Source organism: Saccopteryx bilineata, chromosome 10, assembly GCF_036850765.1.
Source record: "Saccopteryx bilineata isolate mSacBil1 chromosome 10, mSacBil1_pri_phased_curated, whole genome shotgun sequence".
NCBI lineage: Eukaryota > Metazoa > Chordata > Mammalia > Chiroptera > Emballonuridae > Saccopteryx > Saccopteryx bilineata.
In genome coordinates, this window is record NC_089499.1 from 1,870,284 (window position 1) to 1,888,765 (window position 18,482).

The 18,482-nt window shown below is 53.0% G+C and overlaps 1 protein-coding gene across 1 annotated transcript in view; it reads left to right on the forward strand.

Annotated features, from left to right (window-relative positions):
- The window catches only part of CNTN6 (contactin 6), a 124,803-nt gene extending 110,628 nt beyond the window's left edge, over window positions 1-14,175 (forward strand). Inside the window, 8 exon segments of the mRNA XM_066244741.1 lie at window positions 1,490-1,560; window positions 4,173-4,407; window positions 4,520-4,635; window positions 5,889-6,075; window positions 11,228-11,340; window positions 12,512-12,680; window positions 13,976-14,043; window positions 14,045-14,175. Of these exon segments, the coding sequence (XP_066100838.1) occupies window positions 1,490-1,560; window positions 4,173-4,407; window positions 4,520-4,635; window positions 5,889-6,075; window positions 11,228-11,340; window positions 12,512-12,680; window positions 13,976-14,043; window positions 14,045-14,083 (998 nt within the window). The 3' untranslated portion in view covers window positions 14,084-14,175.
- Window positions 14,176-18,482: the final 4,307 nt, after the last annotated feature.

Sequence of the window (18,482 nt, forward strand, 5' to 3'; positions counted from 1 at the left end):
ACAATTCACAGTGGGGTTTTAGGCTTAGCATGTGATTCATTTGAAGAGCAAATAAAGGAACTTCATTATGTAGAATATTGCCAACTTTGTAAAGAGTAAATTACAGCATGGTTTTAAGTAATTACCACATGTGTATCGACTATTTGGTGGTCTGGAAATAATGTGGCTGTGAGCTGTCAGGTACCAAGAACCTGCAGATGCTGAACCCACTGACCGGTGTGGCTGCTGGCCGCAGACATTGGGAACTCAGGAACAGGGTGAGGGGAGAGGGGCGAGGCCATATTTAAATGAATTATGAAGATCAAAGCAGACAACATTACAGAAAATGTGAAGGTGAAATAAATGCTATCTGACTGAGGCCTTGATGGAAAAGAACAGTCAGATTATCGTATAACTGTCATGACGAGGTTAAGCACTGGCAGAAAATGGGAATACATAAGTTAAGTAGTCTAGATATTTCTCTGTGGTCTCTATGGTACCTCAGCTATTTTATTTTCCATCAACAAATATACCAGGCACTCCACCCACCTGTGGATAGTGATGAAAAAGAAATGATCCAATATAGATAACTGCATATAATCCCACATTTAAAAGCTTATCTTGCAGACTTATCCATCCATACAGATTTAGGATACTTTTGTCCTCATGACAGAAAAAAGAGGATTTTATAAACGCTTCCACACGTATAACGTAAAACTCTATTCCCATTATACACTAGAATACTCACACACACACAGCTGTCATCGACTTTATAATTTTACCTCGAACTCTATTATTCATTATAGTACTTATCACAAGAACAGAGTTGAAGGGTGTGTGTTTTTTTCTAATTCATAAGGGTAACCGGCGTCTGGAATTGTCTACAAGGAGCATCGAGTCCTTGGGGAAAACAGAGAGGCCCCTCAACCACACCTTGGGGAGTCGACAAGTCAGAGGAAAAGTCCGTCTGTTCTGTTCCAGGAGATCTGAGATTCGAACATGCGCTTCCCAAACAGGAACTTACTTACTGATGTATCGCTTGAGAATTTATTTTCAAATGTTCAAACATCCTGACGCGTACCAAGGAGGAAAATCATTTTAGTTTGTTTACCGGGAAGAGAGAATTAATTAATCGCTGGCTCGGAACCCTGTTTACAGCACAACTGTATAATGAGGCACGGAGTCATGTGGCTTCTCAGCCCGTCCGAATGGAGCAGCGTCCTGCCAATTAGCAGACGATGTATAATAATGTCAGAGACACGATGTAACTCGACTTTTAATTAATTCTGGACCCGGAGTGCTTGTGTGTCCCACACAACGGTGTCCTCTCTCAGACATTTTGGGGATGGGTAAACATCACTTCTGCGGATGCAGAACGCACGGCTCCCACCCCCCCACCGGAGCGCCCCCACCCCCGTGATGAGCTCTGGAGAGGTGAAACCCACCCACAGAGCTCCTCCCCGTGAAGAGTCGCTTCCCTAACTGCCTCCCATGTCTCTCTCCCTTCCAGTCCCCGTCGTGGCCCCCGCCAACGTCCACGGAGGTGGAGGAAGTCGGTCGGAACTCGTCGTGGTGTGGGAGGTAATTTTCTGTCCAACTGAGTTATTTTGAAGGAGGAAGATGTCGCTGGCCAGGAAGAATACTGAGAAACAACTTGGGTGTACACCAGCCATGGCACGCAGGCTCCCGGGGAAGCCGTGTGTGTGTGTGCATGTGTGTGTGTGTGTGTGTGCGCGCGCGCGTGTGTGCGTGCGGGGGATGGGGTTGGAAATGGCCCTTCTTTCTACTCGCAGGAGAGGGGGATGACTCACTGGGCAGGGTCTCTAACAAACAGAAGAAAAACAGCTTCTGTGGGCACTGAACAGGGGGGTCAGGAGCATTGGCATTGTCATCTGGTCAACCGAATGTGACTTTGTTCCCTGCTCTGGGGCCTCTTCCACTCTCAGACCCTGCAGAGTGAGTGCCGTGGAAACGGCCACTTCCCCATATTGATCTCTGAGCCACACACACACACACAGACACACACATACATATATACACACACACACTGACACACACACACAGACCCATAGACACAGACACACACAGAGACACACAGACACACACACACAGACACACACACAGGCACACAGGCACACACATAGGCACACAGACACACACACATATATACACACACACACAGACACACACACATACATATATACACACACAGAGACACACACATAGAGAGACACACAGACACACACACATACATATATACACACACAGAGACACACACACAGACACACACACACACATACATATATACACACACACTGACACACACAGACACAGACACACACACACCCGCCCCCCTCCCCGGCCTGCTCCTCCGGCATCTGGGTGAGAGCCCAGCAGAGGGAAACGCTTCTATGGCCTTAGTCTTAAGTAGTAACATACAGGCTTGTTTTCTCCTAATTAAAAAACCCAACCTGGCTTATTAGTATCAACTTCCTAGAGTTTCACCCAACCTGAAGTGTCTCATTTCCCGCCCTCAGCCTTCCCCCCGCCTGGCGGTCCCAGGCTGGGGAAGGGGTGCTCGGGCAGGCTTCACCTGTCCTCCGTGCAGCCTCCTCCCCTCTCACCTGCCACTGCTTCCGACCCCTCCTCCTGACGCGGCTCTGGGCGTCCCCATGGTTACCCCGCACACCTGTGGTTCACACGCAGCTCTGCAGGGAGAGGGATGGATCGGCCGGCGTGCTCCTCGCTGGAATACGAGGGCTCTGCCCCTGAACGTCTCAGGGACCTGACCTCAGCTGGGGCTCAGGTGTGGGCCCCATCGCAGGATAATGTGATTACGATGAGGGGGTACCTGGTAGGAAAGACCTCCAGGATGGAGTTGGGGGGGGACATGAGACCAAAGCATGAAATCCCATCAGGAATGCCTAATGAGTCTAGGAACATTTTTAGAAGAAGAAAATAAATTTTAAAAACCCCAGCATTTTCCTTTGGAAAATCTAAATATGATTTCATGGGCTTTCAAATGCGACCTTCTGATAAACAGGTGGAATATCTGCCTAAATTCAAGGAAAAGTCATTTTCATTTATTTTTATGTGACTGGAATACCCGCAGAGTTCTGGGAGGCTTGTATCTATTTTTGTTTTGGAATTTTAATGAGTTTAGGTTTTAAATGAATTTTAAATTACTTGGTTTCTGTGGGAATTGGCAAAGCTATTTTTTGTTTATTTGTTGTTATGTCAGGAAGAGCACACACATCAATGTTCCTATGAATACAGGGAGATGCATGATTAGAAATGATGGGAGGTCCTTTCTACTTTCCTGTTTGAGGAATGCTACTTTGTATCTTAAAGCAAACGTTATTAAACCGTAATTGTATTACCTGTAACTTCCATACATTTGCTGAAAAGTTGTGTGAAAGAAAAACACAGAGAGGCTTAAAACAGTTATTTTGTGCTGAGTTGAAACATGTTTATCCCCCTGGCCGGTTGGCTCAGTGGTGGAGCATCGGCCTGGTGTGCAGGAGTCCCGGGTTTGATTCCCGGCCAGGACACACAGGAGAAGCGCCCATCTGCTTCTCCACCCCTCCCCCTCTCCTTCCTCTCCGTCTCTCTCTTCCCCTCCCGCAGCCAAGGCTCCATTGGAGCAAAGATGGCCCGAGGCGCTGGGGATGGCTCCTTGGCCTCTGCCCCAGGTGTTAGAATGGCTCTGGTTGCAGCAGAGCAATGCTCCAGATGGGCAGAGCATCGCCCCCTGGTGGGCATGCCGGGTGGATCCCGGTCGGGCACATGTGGGAGTTTGTCTCCCTGTTTCCAGCTTTGGAAAAATACAAAAAAACAAACAAACAAAAAAGCAAACGTGTATCAAAATATAAATTTTTCACTTACAAAACCTTGCAATCTTCTAAATCACTTTGTTATCATTTATGAACAATCATGGAAAGAAATACAGACAGATGGAACCTTCTTTACATTTCTACTTCACATGGTTACTTATTTATCTGAGTTTCTTGAATGGGCACCATTTTTTTCCCCATTGGGCATCCCCCATAAAAGCATGATCATTCTTCAGTATTCAGGGTGAGTGCCTGTGGTTGTCTCTAGACAAGGCGTGATGCCTGACCGGGTAGCTGGCACCAGAACAGCTCCCTGGACGACCCCGGCAGACACTCAGGGATTGGTCCCTTCTGCCCCAGCCCATCCCAGAGGAGCTCCAGAGCGGAGGGGAGTTTGGCTACGTCGTCCTGCTGCGGCCGGTCGGCTCCGCCCGCTGGACCAAGGAGAGAGTGCCGTCGGTGGAGTCCTCGAGCTTCGTGTACAGGAACGAGAGCGTCAGCCCCCTCTCCCCCTTCGAGGTCAAAGTGGGGGTGTACAACAGCGAAGGGGAGGGCGCCCTGAGCGGCGTGTCCGTCGTCTACTCCGGGGAGGACGGTGAGTTGAGCCCAGAGCTGGGGTGGTTCCTGAGACCAGGGGCGCAGCTGGCGTGGGGCGTCCCACGGACCGCTCTGCTGAAGATGCTCGTGTGCCTCTCTCTGGATGGCAGAGCCCCAGCTGGCCCCGCGGGGGACGTCCGTCCAGAGCTCCTCCGCCTCGGAAATGGAGGTTTCGTGGGCAGCCATCGCCTGGAACAGGAACACCGGGCGCGTGCTGGGCTACGAGGTAAGCCGTGGGGGACCGCCCGGCTGGGCCACGCTGGGGCTCCTGTTCCCGTCCTACCCCCCCCCAGCCTAGAGCATCACAGTGCGTGGGGTCCACAGCCACAGAGGGGTCAGCTCTCGGGGTCTTTCCAAGCAAGCCCGTTAGCAAGCACTGAGACAGGGACCGGAGACAATCTCCTTACGTTACTCAAACCACAGTCATCCTGAGTTGGGGGGAAAGAACGTCTCACCCTCAGTGATCTCAAATCCCAGACGAATTTCACGGGGACACCCTGCCCCGTGAGCTGAGCGGGAGCCCGGCTTGGAAAGGATGTCACCCGGGGCCAGGCAGGTAAGTGACAGGAAAAACCCTCGACCCCCCCTCAACCCATCAGGCGTAGACAGTCTCTGCAGAACGAGAGACAAGTCGCTCCGTGTTTGTGGGACTTCACTTCCACCCAGCGGTGAGGCTCGTGGCTGCGTTACACGGATTAGGTTGGAGTTGAAGGAAAGTCCAATTACGGTCCAGGCATAAAGCTGTCCTCCTATGACCGGGGTCTCTGCCCCCCAGTCCTAGCTGGCGTCATCTCTTCTCTGTCCCCGGTTTTCTCTCAGCTCATCTGCAGTTCCCCGTCTCTGTGACCTCCTCCCTGAGCACTCCCTCCGGGGTCTCTCTCTGGAGCCTTGAGCCTTAGGGCACTGTTTTCTATGTCACTCCCTTGACCACACCCTCTGCTTTCTTCTCTGTATGTATTCTAACCTCTTAGCCAGATCAGAGGGGGCGCAAAGGCGTGGGTGGGACTCTCTGTGGTCCTTGCCGAAGTGCCTATAACCGTGCTCTGCCGATGCACAGGGAAGGCTCAGCCCAGGCGGAACGATGACTCAGCCTGTCGTCCGGAGACCTCTGCAGGAAGGGCCAACACCAGCACTTCACCCCGGAAAGTCTTGGGTGGACGCTGTGCCTCTTTAGTCTGACTTATTAGATACCCTTTCTTTAAGCTGATAGCCTGAAGATCTAGCTCATGAAATATTTTATTTTGGGAATCTAAGAAAGAAAGAAAAAAAAGAAACACAACAGGTTCTCTAAATTTCATTGTGAATTTGTATTTTTTATTCGTTCCCTGTAAGATTAGACCTGATGCCGTTGTTACCGTACGAGCCGTCAGATCAGAAGCGGTTCTGGTTCTGCCCTTCACGGTCCGGCCCGCCCCCTCCCCCGCTGTGGCGGGTGGTGGACGGTGGCTCCGTGACCGTGCGCCCCGTCTTCCCGACCAGGTCTTGTACTGGACAGATGACCCCAGGGAGCCCACGATCGGTAAGATTCGAGTCAGTGGGAACGTCACAACCAAGACCGTCACAGGGCTGAAGGCGAACACCGCCTACTTTGCCGCCGTCAGAGCGTACAACACCGGCGGCACGGGGCCCCCAAGTCCTCCGGTCAACGTCACCACCAAAAAGTCTCGTAAGTACACCACGCCCCCCCCGACCAGTGGCAGCGGGGGACAGAGACACGGGGCCCCTGGCTCAGTCTCCCCCGCCCCCCGCCTGCTCTGTCCACGACGGCTCTGTTTGGCTGATTGGCTTGTCTGTTAAATGTGGAACCATCGCTGACACTTTCCCGTAACAGTCAAAATGCACCGTTTTGGTATTTTTGGAATTCCAAAAGAAGACATATTCTGAGTGTGTAGATGAACTGCAGAGAGTGTAATGCTGAGGACTGGGGACGACCGCGCCCTCTCCCGGGCTGCGCTCAACACGGGTCCCCCAGCCTTGCGATGCCAGGTGTTCACATAACCTTTCAGTCTCAACATCCCCGATGGCGAAACGAGGACAGAGGCCACTAAAGCCCTTCTCAGGGATGACCAACAGTAAATAAATAAATAAAAGAGAGATGGAGAGATGCTGTTAAGGGGAAATCTCGAATGCACCCCCAATATATCGAAAAAGTGAAGCATTTGCAAACTTTGGAACTTAATTATTAGTAACGAACCACTTTGAACACAATTGAAAAACTGATTATGTCGTAACACCGCAGTGGAAAACTGCCTCTCTCAGGCAAGAGTACGGGCGGAGACTGAGCTGCTGAATTCGTACCACTAACCACGCGAGGAATACGCTTCATTTTCCATTTCGTGCGAGCGGAAACATGTATCATCTAGGAGATTTCCGTCTCGTTCCAAAGAGGGGGAAACCAGGTGTCTTGGAAGAGATTGGACACGGGACACAGACTCACGGCTCCCTGACCTCAGGTCCATCTCTGCGGACGTCCTCGGCAGCAGGAGAGAGGACTCAGCCCAAGGAGCCCGCACGGCGAACCATCCGTCCCGAGAGACACCGATGTCTCAGTGTCGTGGCGGGTGGAGGTCAGCTCTGCTCCCAGCCTGGGCTTCAGACTTCACTGGTTGGAGACAGTCTCATCCACACAGGCTAACACAGTAAACAGACACAGCGGTCGACGGGGCCTTCAGGATCCATCAGGGCCGAGGGCATCAAAGGAGCGAATTTGTATCTTCTCCGTATTGATGGCACAACGCTGTCCACGTCAGTGCTTTGTTTTGAAGAACGGAGATCAAAGAAACAGGTCACAAGAGTATACTAGGCATTAAAGCGGTGATAGCTTGCGAGAAATCTTGTATTACCGCTCCTGGAGCCGAGAAGAGGATGAGATAAAGCACCCTGGGTGAGGCGGAGGGAGAAGAGTCACAGGAGGCTGGGCCCACGGCCGAGTCCTTCGAAAGCCGTGTCCTGAGTGGCGTGCCTGGGAGGGCTCGCGGGGTGCAGCGCTCTCGGACCCTTAGCCACGGCTGGGTTTGCCCAGGAAGGCACTGGGGGCGGGCGTGGTCAGCCCAATGGGCCTGTCTGTCTCAGGAACCCCTGAGGACCCCTTAGCTCGGCCATGGTGCTTAGCCTTGATTACAGGGCAGTGTAATGAGTGGACTGGCCGGAGTGTGTCCCCTGTGGGTCTGCCCTCCGCCCGGAACATCACTAACAGGACCTGAGAAAATCGCCTCGGACCCCGTGTCGTCCTTTCCAGCTGTCTGACCACACAGTCACGTGTTCAACGCATAGGAAGTGAGCTAGGGACCGACTGGTTGGTGTTCAAGTCGCCAAGTTGACTTGAGCAAGACGCATGCTTTCACTATATAAGGTCTACCGGAAAGTTCTGTCCGTTTCTATCACCACAAGTTTCGACACGTAAGCACATGTTTATTTGGCGCATGTGTGCCTCTCTATTTTTATCACTTAATGTATACATACTGACGTAGCACATTAACTAAAACAAAGTTGATTCACGTTAGTCTTATGTGTGAAGTGATAGTGTACCCATGGCTACTGATAAAGTTCATTTACGCCACTGTAATTTTTACGAATTTCAACAAGGAAGAAATGCTACAGAAGCATGTCTGTCGCATTCACCATATTCCCCGGACTTAGCACCCTCCGACTATCACTTGTTTTTGTCCTTACAAAATTTTTTGAAGGGCAAAACATTCAAAAATGAAGAAGATATCAAACAAGCACTGGTTCAATTTTTCGCATCAAAAGATAAAACATTTTTCAAAAGTGGGATATACAAATTGGCCTCACACTGGCAAGAAATCATTAATAATAATGGCAATTATATTATTTAATAAAGTTTATTGACGGTAAGAAAAATTTGTATTTTGTTTTATTCCCAAAACGGGCAGAACTTTCCTGTGTAGACCTTATATTTGACAGCAGAATAACTACAAAGCCGTGTGATAAATCCGTAATAAAATACAAACTGAGCCCCCTGGGTGCCAGGGGTGAACCTTTGTCTCTCTACCGTGTCCCGATGGAGCGGCGAGGGTCCGGGTGAACCACAGGGCGTCCCCGGGGGGTTGGGGAGACCAGGGAGCGTGTAACAACACAGCGTGGGGCAACCCAGGCTCCTCCCAGGGACACGCATGGGGCTCGAGAGCGGGGGAGCCAACACCCCTCCAGACGAGACCGCTTCCAGCTCCGCCTGTGTCATCTGAGTCCAGCGTGACGCTCACTCAGCCTCAGAGTCCAGTCGGGTGCCAGCAGCCTCTTGCTGGGCTGTTTTATCTCTGCCTCTGCCTCCCGGCGAAATTACTTCTCATCTCTGCGGTCTTTTAAATTTTAAAAATAATCATGCGGACTCCAGTCTCTGAGAAGCAGCGTGTGGTCAGGAACACTGGACGGGGGGGGGGGGGGGATTGACGAGGGGGGGGCCCTGGTGTGACTCATGCTCGCGTTAGCTGCATGCTTTTCGGACAAGTGGATAAGGGGCCTCCCGACCAGGACGCCCGCTTTCTGGCCCGAAAACATGTTCCAGGGGGGCCGGATTTGTGACTCGGGGAGGCCCCGGTTTTAATCCCATCTCCCCTTACTTCCTACCACCCTTCTTTCTCCTGGGCCGCTCTGATTTCAGGGAACTAGAAGCCGCAGTCTGAACTTGGCGTCGACGGCCTTTGGGGGGGGATCGCCCAGTCTGTGATGCTTTTCCCATTTCTGGGGTCCCAACAGCAATCTCTGTGTTACGTGAGGGTCCTCTTTCTCACTCTCAGCCACACTGATTGGGCAAAGATGCACCTGTGGGCACATTCAGTCAGTCATCAGCTCCCCCTGGACCCTCTCTGGGCAGGGGAGGAAGGGTCACAGTCCCCCTGGGCCCTCTCTGGGCAGGGGAGGAAGGGTCACAGTTCCCCCTGGACCCTCTCTGGGCAGGGGAGGAAGGGTCACAGTTCCCCCTGGACCCTCTCTGGGCAGGGGAGGAAGGATCACAGTTCCCCTGGACCCTCTCTGGGCAGGGGAGGAAGGGTCACAGTTCCCCCTGGACCCTCTCTGGGCAGGGGAGGAAGGGTCACAGTTCCCCCTGGACCCTCTCTGGGCAGGGGAGGAAGGGTCACAGTTCCCCCTGGACCCTCTCTGGGCAGGGGAGGAAGGGTCACAGTCCCCCTGGACCCTCTCTGGGCAGGGGAGGAAGGGTCACAGTCCCCCTGGACCCTCTCTGGGCAGGGGAGGAAGGGTCACAGTCCCCCTGGACCCTCTCTGGGCAGGGGAGGAAGGGTCACAGTTCCCCTGGACCCTCTCTGGGCAGGGGAGGAAGGGTCACAGTTCCCCTGGGCCCTCTCTGGGCAGGGGAGGAAGGGTCACAGTCCGCCTGGGCCCTCTCTGGGCAGGGGAGGAAGGGTCACAGCTCCCCTGGACCCTCTCTGGACAGGGGAGGAAGGGTCACAGTTCCCCTGGACCCTCTCTGGACAGGGGAGGAAGGGTCACAGTTCCCCTGGACCCTCTCTGGGCAGGGGAGGAAGGGTCACAGTTCCCCTGGACCCTCTCTGGGCAGGGGAGGAAGGGTCACAGCTCCCCTGGACCCTCTCTGGGCAGGGGAGGAAGGGTCACAGTCCCCCTGGACCCTCTCTGGGCAGGGGAGGAAGGGTCACAGTCCCCCTGGGCCCTCTCTGGGCAGGGGAGGAAGGGTCACAGCTCCCCTGGACCCTCTCTGGGCAGGGGAGGAAGGGTCACAGTCCCCCTGGACCCTCTCTGGGCAGGGGAGGAAGGGTCACAGTCCCCCTGGGCCCTCTCTGGGCAGGGGAGGAAGGGTCACAGTCCCCCTGGGCCCTCTCTGGGCAGGGGAGGAAGGGTCACAGTCCCCCTGGACCCTCTCTGGGCAGGGGAGGAAGGGTCACAGTCCCCTGGACCCTCTCTGGGCAGGGGAGGAAAGGTCAGAGTCCCCCTGGACCCTCTCTGGGCAGGAGAGGAAGGGTCACACCGCAGATCTGTGGTGGCGACCACGCCTCCGGCCGTGTGCCCAGGGAACAGCAGGGAGGTGGGAAGGGGAAGAGGGACCTCTTGGCGTTTTGACACGTTCTAATGTCCTTCCTGAGGCGGCCATGAGTTCTAAGGGATCCCCCTAGAGCCCTCACAATTCCTTACTAACATTTGCTTAAAATATCTCAGATTCACTGGGTTACTTCCCAAGAGTCCTGACACATGACTAAGGAGTAAAAGACCGCTAACGGCGGACCCCTCTGTGTGGATATGTGTAAAAAAGCTTTGCAGCCTGAATCTGTTTGACTTGCAAATTGAGGGACAGCCCAGTGGGACTTGAGACAAAGGAGACCCCCCCCCAACTAGTTATATGTGGCAAAGTAGACGGACTCACATCAACGATGGATAAAGTAATACCGGACATGCCGCAAGCCAATTGTTAATTCATAAGTGTGTCACAGGCATTCCCAAATGACCGGCATTTGAACGACGTCGCTGACTTTTAATTAGAATTAATAGGATATCTCCAATGACAATGAAAACATCTGAAGCTCCTTCCAACTCCTAATCCAGGCCTCACGGCTCCTGTTCACGTGGATGGGACATAGAGCGACCAGGAGCCAAGTAATATTCATTTAGACTTTTTTTTTTAATTTATTCATTTTAGAGAGGAGAGAGAGAGTGAGAGAGAGAGAGAGAAAGGGGGGAGGAGCAGGAAGTTTCAACTCCCATATGTGCCTTAGACCAGGCAAGTGCGGGGTATTGAACCGGCGACCTCAGCATTCCAGGTCGACGCTTTATCCACTGCGCCACCACAGGCCAGGCTATTCATTTAGACTTTGATGCTCTTCTTCCAGCTCCAAGCCAGCCACCGGCCAACATCGCTTGGAAGCTGGCGAACTCCAAGTTGTGCCTGAACTGGGAACACGTGAAGACCATGGAGAATGAATCTGAGGTGCTGGGCTACAAGGTGAGTGCTGAGCGGGTCCTCTGATCCTATCGGGTTCAGTTAGTGACCAAAGACCAGGAACGTCCCAACCGAACAGCGAACACGTTTCCCGCGTATGGAAACTAAGGAACCGTTTCTCTGTCCTGAGAATACTTAGCTTTGCTGGGTTTAATGTCTCCGTTGCAAAGTTTTATATTCTGAGGTCCGTCCTGTGTCACGGAGCACGAGAAATAAAACCCCGCAGTCTGCAAATAGCTTTCTTCAAGTGACTCTCCTTGCCATGACAACACAATGGTCGTTGACGGGGGCTGTACGTCTTAGATGCGGGGGAGGTCAAAGAGTGCTATTCAGACAGAATTTCTCGGACTTGAGCTGCACCAGGCTGTGAGCATTTAGCAACAAGAGCACAGTCAAGCACCCAGAGCAAACCGCATCCGTCGGTGCTAATGGACATGGTCTCCGGGCCAGCGCCGCCTCTCAGACATTTAAAATTGATCCAAAGTAACCAGCAACTCTCCGCAGCAAGAAAGCTGCAAAGATAAATAGTCTCCAGCTATTTAATTAATGAAGATAAATCCATTCCTGTTTCAGAAGGTTGGGCCAGAAAAGCAAATCTTTCTCTCCTTCCCTCTCTCTTTCTCTCTCTCTCTCTTTTTTATGACACAGAGTCAGAGAGAGAGAAACAGATAGGGAGGGACAGACAGGCAGGAAGGCAGAGAGATGAGAAGCATCAATTCTTCGTTGTGGCGCCCTAGTTGTTCATTGATTGTGCTGCGATATGTGCCTTGACCTGGGTGGGGGCGCTCCAGCAGAGCTAGTGACCCCTTGCTCAAGCCAGTGACCATGGGGTCAAGCCAGTGACCATGGGGTCACGTCTATGATCCCACACTCAAGCCAGCGACCCTGTGCTCAAGCCAAATGAGCCCGCACTCAGGCCATGGACCTCGGATGGGGTTTTGAACCTGGGTCCAGCACGTTCCGGTTTGATGCTCTGTTCACTGTGCCACAGCCTGGAAAGGGGCCAATCTTTTTCTTAACACTACATTTTCAAACACGGCACACACCGGGGTACGCCCATCCCAGGAGCGCGGTGTTTTATAACGCAGTGCCTTCTGGGGGCCGGAAAGGCATCTGTCTGAGCCTCTGAAAGGGGACACGTCCGTTTCAGCTGACCTCACCCTCTCGCGCGCAGATTCTGTACCGGCAGAACAGACAGGGTCAGACGCACGTCCTGGAGACGAACAACACCTCCGCGGAGCTGCTGGTCCCGTTCGAGGAGGACTACCTGATCGAGATCAGGACCGTCAGTGACGGAGGGGACGGGAGCAGCAGCCAGGAGATCAGGATTCCAAAGCTGTCAAGTAAGTCGCAAGGACGTCGCGGTCACCGGTCGCCGGCCCCGGTTCTCGCCGGCCACAGCACAAAGCCTGGGCTCTGTGAACCGTCCCAGTTCTTGTTCAGACGTAGGTAGGGGAAGAAGGAAGGAAGGGAGGGAAGGGAGGGAAGGGAGGAAGGGAGGAGGGAAGGGAGGAAGGGAGAAAGGAAGGAAGGAAGGAAGGAAGGAAGGAAGGAAGGAAGGAAGGAAGGAAGGATCCGTGTTTCCACCTGTCACTGTGAGCCAGGAAGGAAGGAAGGAAGGAAGGAAGGAAGGAAGGAAGGAAGGGAGGGAGGGAGGGAGGGAGGGAGGGAGGGAGGGAGGGAGGGAGGGAAGGGAGGGAGGGAAGGGAGGGAAGGGAGGAGGGAAGGGAGAAAGGAAGGAAGGAAGGAAGGAAGGAAGGAAGGAAGGAAGGAAGGAAGGAAGGAAGGAAGGAAGGAAGGAAGGGTCCGTGTTTCCACCTGTCACTGTGAGCCAGGAAGGAAGGAAGGAAGGAAGGGAGGAAGGAAGGAAGGAAGGGAGGGAGGGAGGGAGGGAGGGAGGGTCCGTGTTTCCACCTGTCACTGTGAGCCAGAGGCGGTGAGTCAGGTTTTCTTTAAATTATCCTTGAAATCTGCAACATGCTTACATAACAAAAAACAGCTTTATGTTTCTTCATTTGAATCTTAAAAAATGAAAAAGAATAACTCTGTATCCCTGTGCATGATTCATGCTATTGGATCAAAACCACAAGAGCTTCTCCTGGGTAATCACAGATCTGAGCAGGGATTGCACATGCGAAGCTCGTCGACATTCACCTCTGCCCGCACCCATGGCAGACATCACTAATCAATCACGGCACTCACGCTGAGCTGGTGCCCAGGCCCTCTCCCTGCCTGTTCCAAGCAGGGGACACGGATCAGTCAGACTGAGCACCAGACAACAATGGTTATTTCTGCTTTAACAGAACCACACGGTCTTCCGTTTTCCTGAGGCTGTGACTGAGGGGAAGTGGTCAGCCGCCACCACACGTTGGCCAATCCTCACCCGCCCCGTGGTTGGACTTGGCTGACACGGGCATTTTTATTTCAATTTTTTTTTTCATTTTTGGATTTAACACAGACCTCCTGGGATAGAGGGCTAAGGTCCTTCCCTAAAAGAAAATATAATGTAGAGGACACAAGAATTCTAACATATGTATTAGCAGGGGAAGGGCAGGGAGCCCTAGGGCCACGTAGAATTAATCCGACGCGTCATTTCCCCCTTCCTCAAGTTCCACTTTCTCCTTTTGCTCCGTTGCAGGTCTGAGTTCGAGAGGAGCCACCGCTACAGAGCCTGGAGTCCACCTCCTGTCAGTCGTTGTGACGGTTCTTTACTGTTTTGCTCCTCAGCCAGGTGTACGATGAATAAACCAACCCATGCATCCTGGGAGGTTTCTGAAAGCAAATTGTTCTGTCCATAAGCTCGCCAGCCCCATCACAAGATACATTCTTATTACAGACTTGTTTGGAAAGGCAAAAAATATATATATATGTATATTATTAATGTCTTGTATGTATCTATGGTATAGTAATAAAACCATTTTAAACGCTTTTGAATTTTAAATTTGGCCCGTGATTGCATATATTCAGAAGGTGCCAAATTCATCTGTGGAGTTTCAACTGCTGTGGCGTTTCAGTGACTTATACAGCGAGCGTCCATCACTCCCCTTGGTGACCATGGTGGAGATGAAATAGATCACCATTATCACGGCTGAAATGGACATTTTTTTTTTTACAGGCTGTGGCAGTTTAATTTGGTATTAAAAATGTTCACCCTACATAGCAGTAATAACCTGTCCATATGTACACGGTCTTCTTCACCCCATTTTCTGGGGGGTGTCATATAGGCAACGGCAGAGAAAGGGTTTTATGGCGAAGAATAAAGGGAAGAAAATAGGCGTCCCCCGAAAATAACCTTAAGAGCTCTGGCTCATTGTAAGGAACTCCTGGTAGCAACGTGGAACTTGTCAAGCGATTCTGTACTCTGCTAAGGAAAGTGCTGCATGAGTATGTCTCAGGTAATTCTCAGTTGTTAGCAATGTACGTGGCCTTATTTTTTATACAACGAATAAATCTGGGAACAGCATTATTTAACCAGGTTTTTGACATTTTGGTCCAAATATTTCTGTGCCAGTCTCCTCTCTAGCTCTAAACATAATCCCTGCGCTTCCCAAGGCTCAGGAAGAAGTCATGGGCTGACTCTGCTGGGAGGCACCTGGTTTGAGTCTGGGGTCCCATTCCTGGGGTCGCATGGTGTGGGGAAGGAAAGGTCAGGAGCAGCCGGGGCCATCTGCGTGGCCACCTGCTTCCCTCACGGACAGCCGGGAGCACCGCCCTTCTCTCAGGCTGCTCTGGTCCTAGTTCCCCCCCCCCTGCCCCCACCCACCCCGGCTGAGGGGGCTATAAGTCCCAGCGGCAAAGGGGGAGACGAGGTCACAGGAGCGCTGCCTTCTTCACAAGCTGCGACCCCTTCCTTCTGTTGAAAATATTCGAACTCTCCTCACAGCCCTTGAATCGCACCATCCTCACGCCAGGAGGTTGTCATTTTTGTTTGGAAAGTATTTTTGGAGCTGGTCACCATTCCTGACACGGGCAGCAGCAGATGGACAGTGACTTTCCATAGCTGCGAACTTGTCCTTGCCCAAGCGGGGGGACAGACGGATGAGCCTTCTTCTCTGCACGCATGAGACAGCTGACTGGGCTCGGGTGGAGCAAAACAAGTTACAGCAAATATCGTGGGTGCACGTATGTGATTGGCTGATAGCTGCCCGTCCAATCTATTCGTGTAGATCAGAGGGAGGCACCAGAGAGGTCCCGGTCTACATGTCTACTCAGCTCGCTGAGAGATAAGATTGCGTCCGCCTCCCCAAACTGGAGACGGGGTGGGGGCTACCTAGTTCATGCGGCTTTTGTTTCCACTGAACGGGTGCATCAGACGTAGAGACGCCAGTGAGTCGACGTCCAAAACTCAGCCGGCGTCTATCAGTTGTCCTGACATGTTTGCCGTTGTTCGATTCACATTTGCTTGAGTCTTAGGAGACTATATTCTTTACTACCTAGCCTGTTTTTTCTTATGTTTTCATCCACCCACACTCGAGTTTTTCAGAGTATAATTTGGCATTAATATGAAAGAGCTGGGCTGTGCTTCTCCATTGACCTGCATGCACCCTGACTGTTGGTGAGGTCTCGGGCACATCTGTCCACGTCCTGTGCCAGCTCGGCAGGGCTAAGGTCAGAGTCCCCCTGAGCATCTGGCGCACCTCGTGGGACACCGTAAGGAGTCAACAAACGGAGCAGCTCTCGTCCACTGCTATGAACTCACCCCAGGCTCTCGTCCACTGCTATGAACTCACCCCAGGCTCTCGTCCACTGCTATGAACTCACCCCAGGCTCTCGTCCACTGCTGTGCACTCACCCCAGGCTCTCGTCCACTGCTATGCACTCACCCCAGGCTCTCGACCACTGCTATGCACTCACCCCAGGCTCTCGTCCACCGCTGTGCACTCACCCCAGGCTCTCGTCCACCGCTGTGCACTCACCCCAGGCTCTCCTCCACCGCTGTGCACTCACCCACCGCTGTGCACTCACCCCAGGCTCTCGTCCACTGCTGTGCACTCACCCCAGGCTCTCGTCCACTGCTGTGCACTCACCCCAGGCTCTCGTCCACTGCTGTGCACTCACCCCAGGCTCTCGTCCACTGCTGTGCACTCACCCCAAGCTCTCGTCCACTGCTATGCACTCACCCCAGGCTCTCGTCCACTGCTATGCACTCACCCCAATGCCATTAGTTACCGCACTTCCGTAACCGTCCAGCAGACAACAGAAACAGTCAGCCTGTGTCCCTGTCCCAACCCAGAGCAGCTTCCAGGAAGAGTGGCCCGCCGGCTCCTGATGCTCTTGCACCAAAGGACAGAATGGACGTGGCTCCATCCACCCCCCGCTGGGAGGACCCGCCCAGCCTCGTCTTCTCTCTGCAATCAGGAAAGATTTCTAGGGATCTTTTCATTCGCCACGCCTACCGCTGTGATCCAGGGTTACAGACCTAACTCACTCTTCTCCGTTTGTGACAGGAGAGAGGGGAGAATGTGGTGGCCCCTGGAAACAGCCCGAGAAGGGAAAGGGGACAGGGACCAGGACCCCTGGCGAGGGGACTGGGACACCTGACATCAAGCTCCAAGGTACCTGTCTCGTCCGGGGTGAGGTCAGGGGAGCAGCCGCCCCGAGGAGTCACTGCAGGAAGCAGGCTGCAACTCGCGGGAGAGAAAGGACAGGCCTAGGGCTCCCAGGGCGCGCTCCCCTCCCCCGCCAGGCCCAGGCCGCACGCAGGGCTGAAGCCCCTGCACCCCCGTCATCGCCAGCGCCTGCGACAGCAGGCTGTGCTGCACGGGGACCCGCTCTGGCACCGTGACTAATTAACGATTGTAAGTGGCTTTGTACACGAAAGGCATTTCATAAGTTCAATCACTTTTATTATGATGCTTTTCCCCCAGAAGAGAATTGATTTATTCTTATTATTTTGCAATGGTTCTTTGGAAACGCACGCATTCGTGCTGAGGGCCAGAGGCTGCGCCTGGACGGAAACAGGGATCCGAGACACTGAAACCTGAAGGGAGTCTGTGACGGCCCAGGTGGACGCAGGACAAGTTTACTTCAAACAGGAGGGAACCCACCCCTGACTCCTCTTCAAGGTGATGCGGGTTGAGTTCCCCGCCCCTGAAGGCAATGCCATGGCCACGGAAGGGCTTCCTCAGAGGATGTTTACTCACCCGTCTCAGGGAGTCTCCCGGGCTTCAGAGAGTGACAATAATGACGGCGGCCACGTTTATCACCTGGGACGCGGTCCTTATAAAGTCTTCCGCACCAGCTCTGAGGCGGATTAATGGAAGCCTGTTTGTGTTGACAGCAGGGCGCAATTAAATACGTTTCCGGCCTTCTAACATCAGATCATTTCCCTTATCTGTTTTTAAAGTCAAAGTGTTGTCATCCTAAATTTTCGTTATATTTGGACGTGCAGGCGCACGGGGAGAGCAGTTTACATCCCTTCAAGTTCTTCAGAGAATCCTCAGCGTTTCGATGTTTCTAAATCACGCCTAAATGCCAGGGGCGGGGCTTGGGTTATTTTGGGTGATGTCAGAAATCAGTTACTATTTCAAGAAAGATGAGCACTGAAGAGGGAGGGAGTGCTGACTGAGGACCAGGGGAGGAGCCTGCCACCTACGGCCCCCGTCACTGGACAGGGGAGCCCCCCCCCAGGGAAGCCCCCGCCCCCCATAGCATCAGGGAGCCGCCGGGAGCCTCCCAAGGTGGAACTTGTAACTGTTTCCCTGCAGCCTAATCCACCGACCTCTATCCACTTGACCACAGGCTACAATGCCATGGAATCGCAGTGTCAGGCTGCAACATTGTATCCATGCCCTCAGCCAGAAGAGGCTGCTGAGGGGGCAGACAGCACACCGTACCGTACGCGCCCTCTTCTCCAGGACCTCCTCAGGTACGGTCGGCTCTGTGTCTAAAAGCTCAGTCGGAATACCTGACGACGTTACTAAAATTTTCAGGAAAAGAGAAAAGAGCACCTGGCTTTGAAGAGCTTGCAGCCAGTGACAAGAGCTGACAATGCCACAGCTCCACCCATGCCCTCGGCGACCCTCCGGGCGGACCTTCAGAGCCTCCTCGACACACACAGGTCCACAGGCCACAGTCACTCATGGTTTTTTTGCATCAGGAGATGACACTGGTTTGCAACACCATGAAGAAGTAAAGAAAACCAT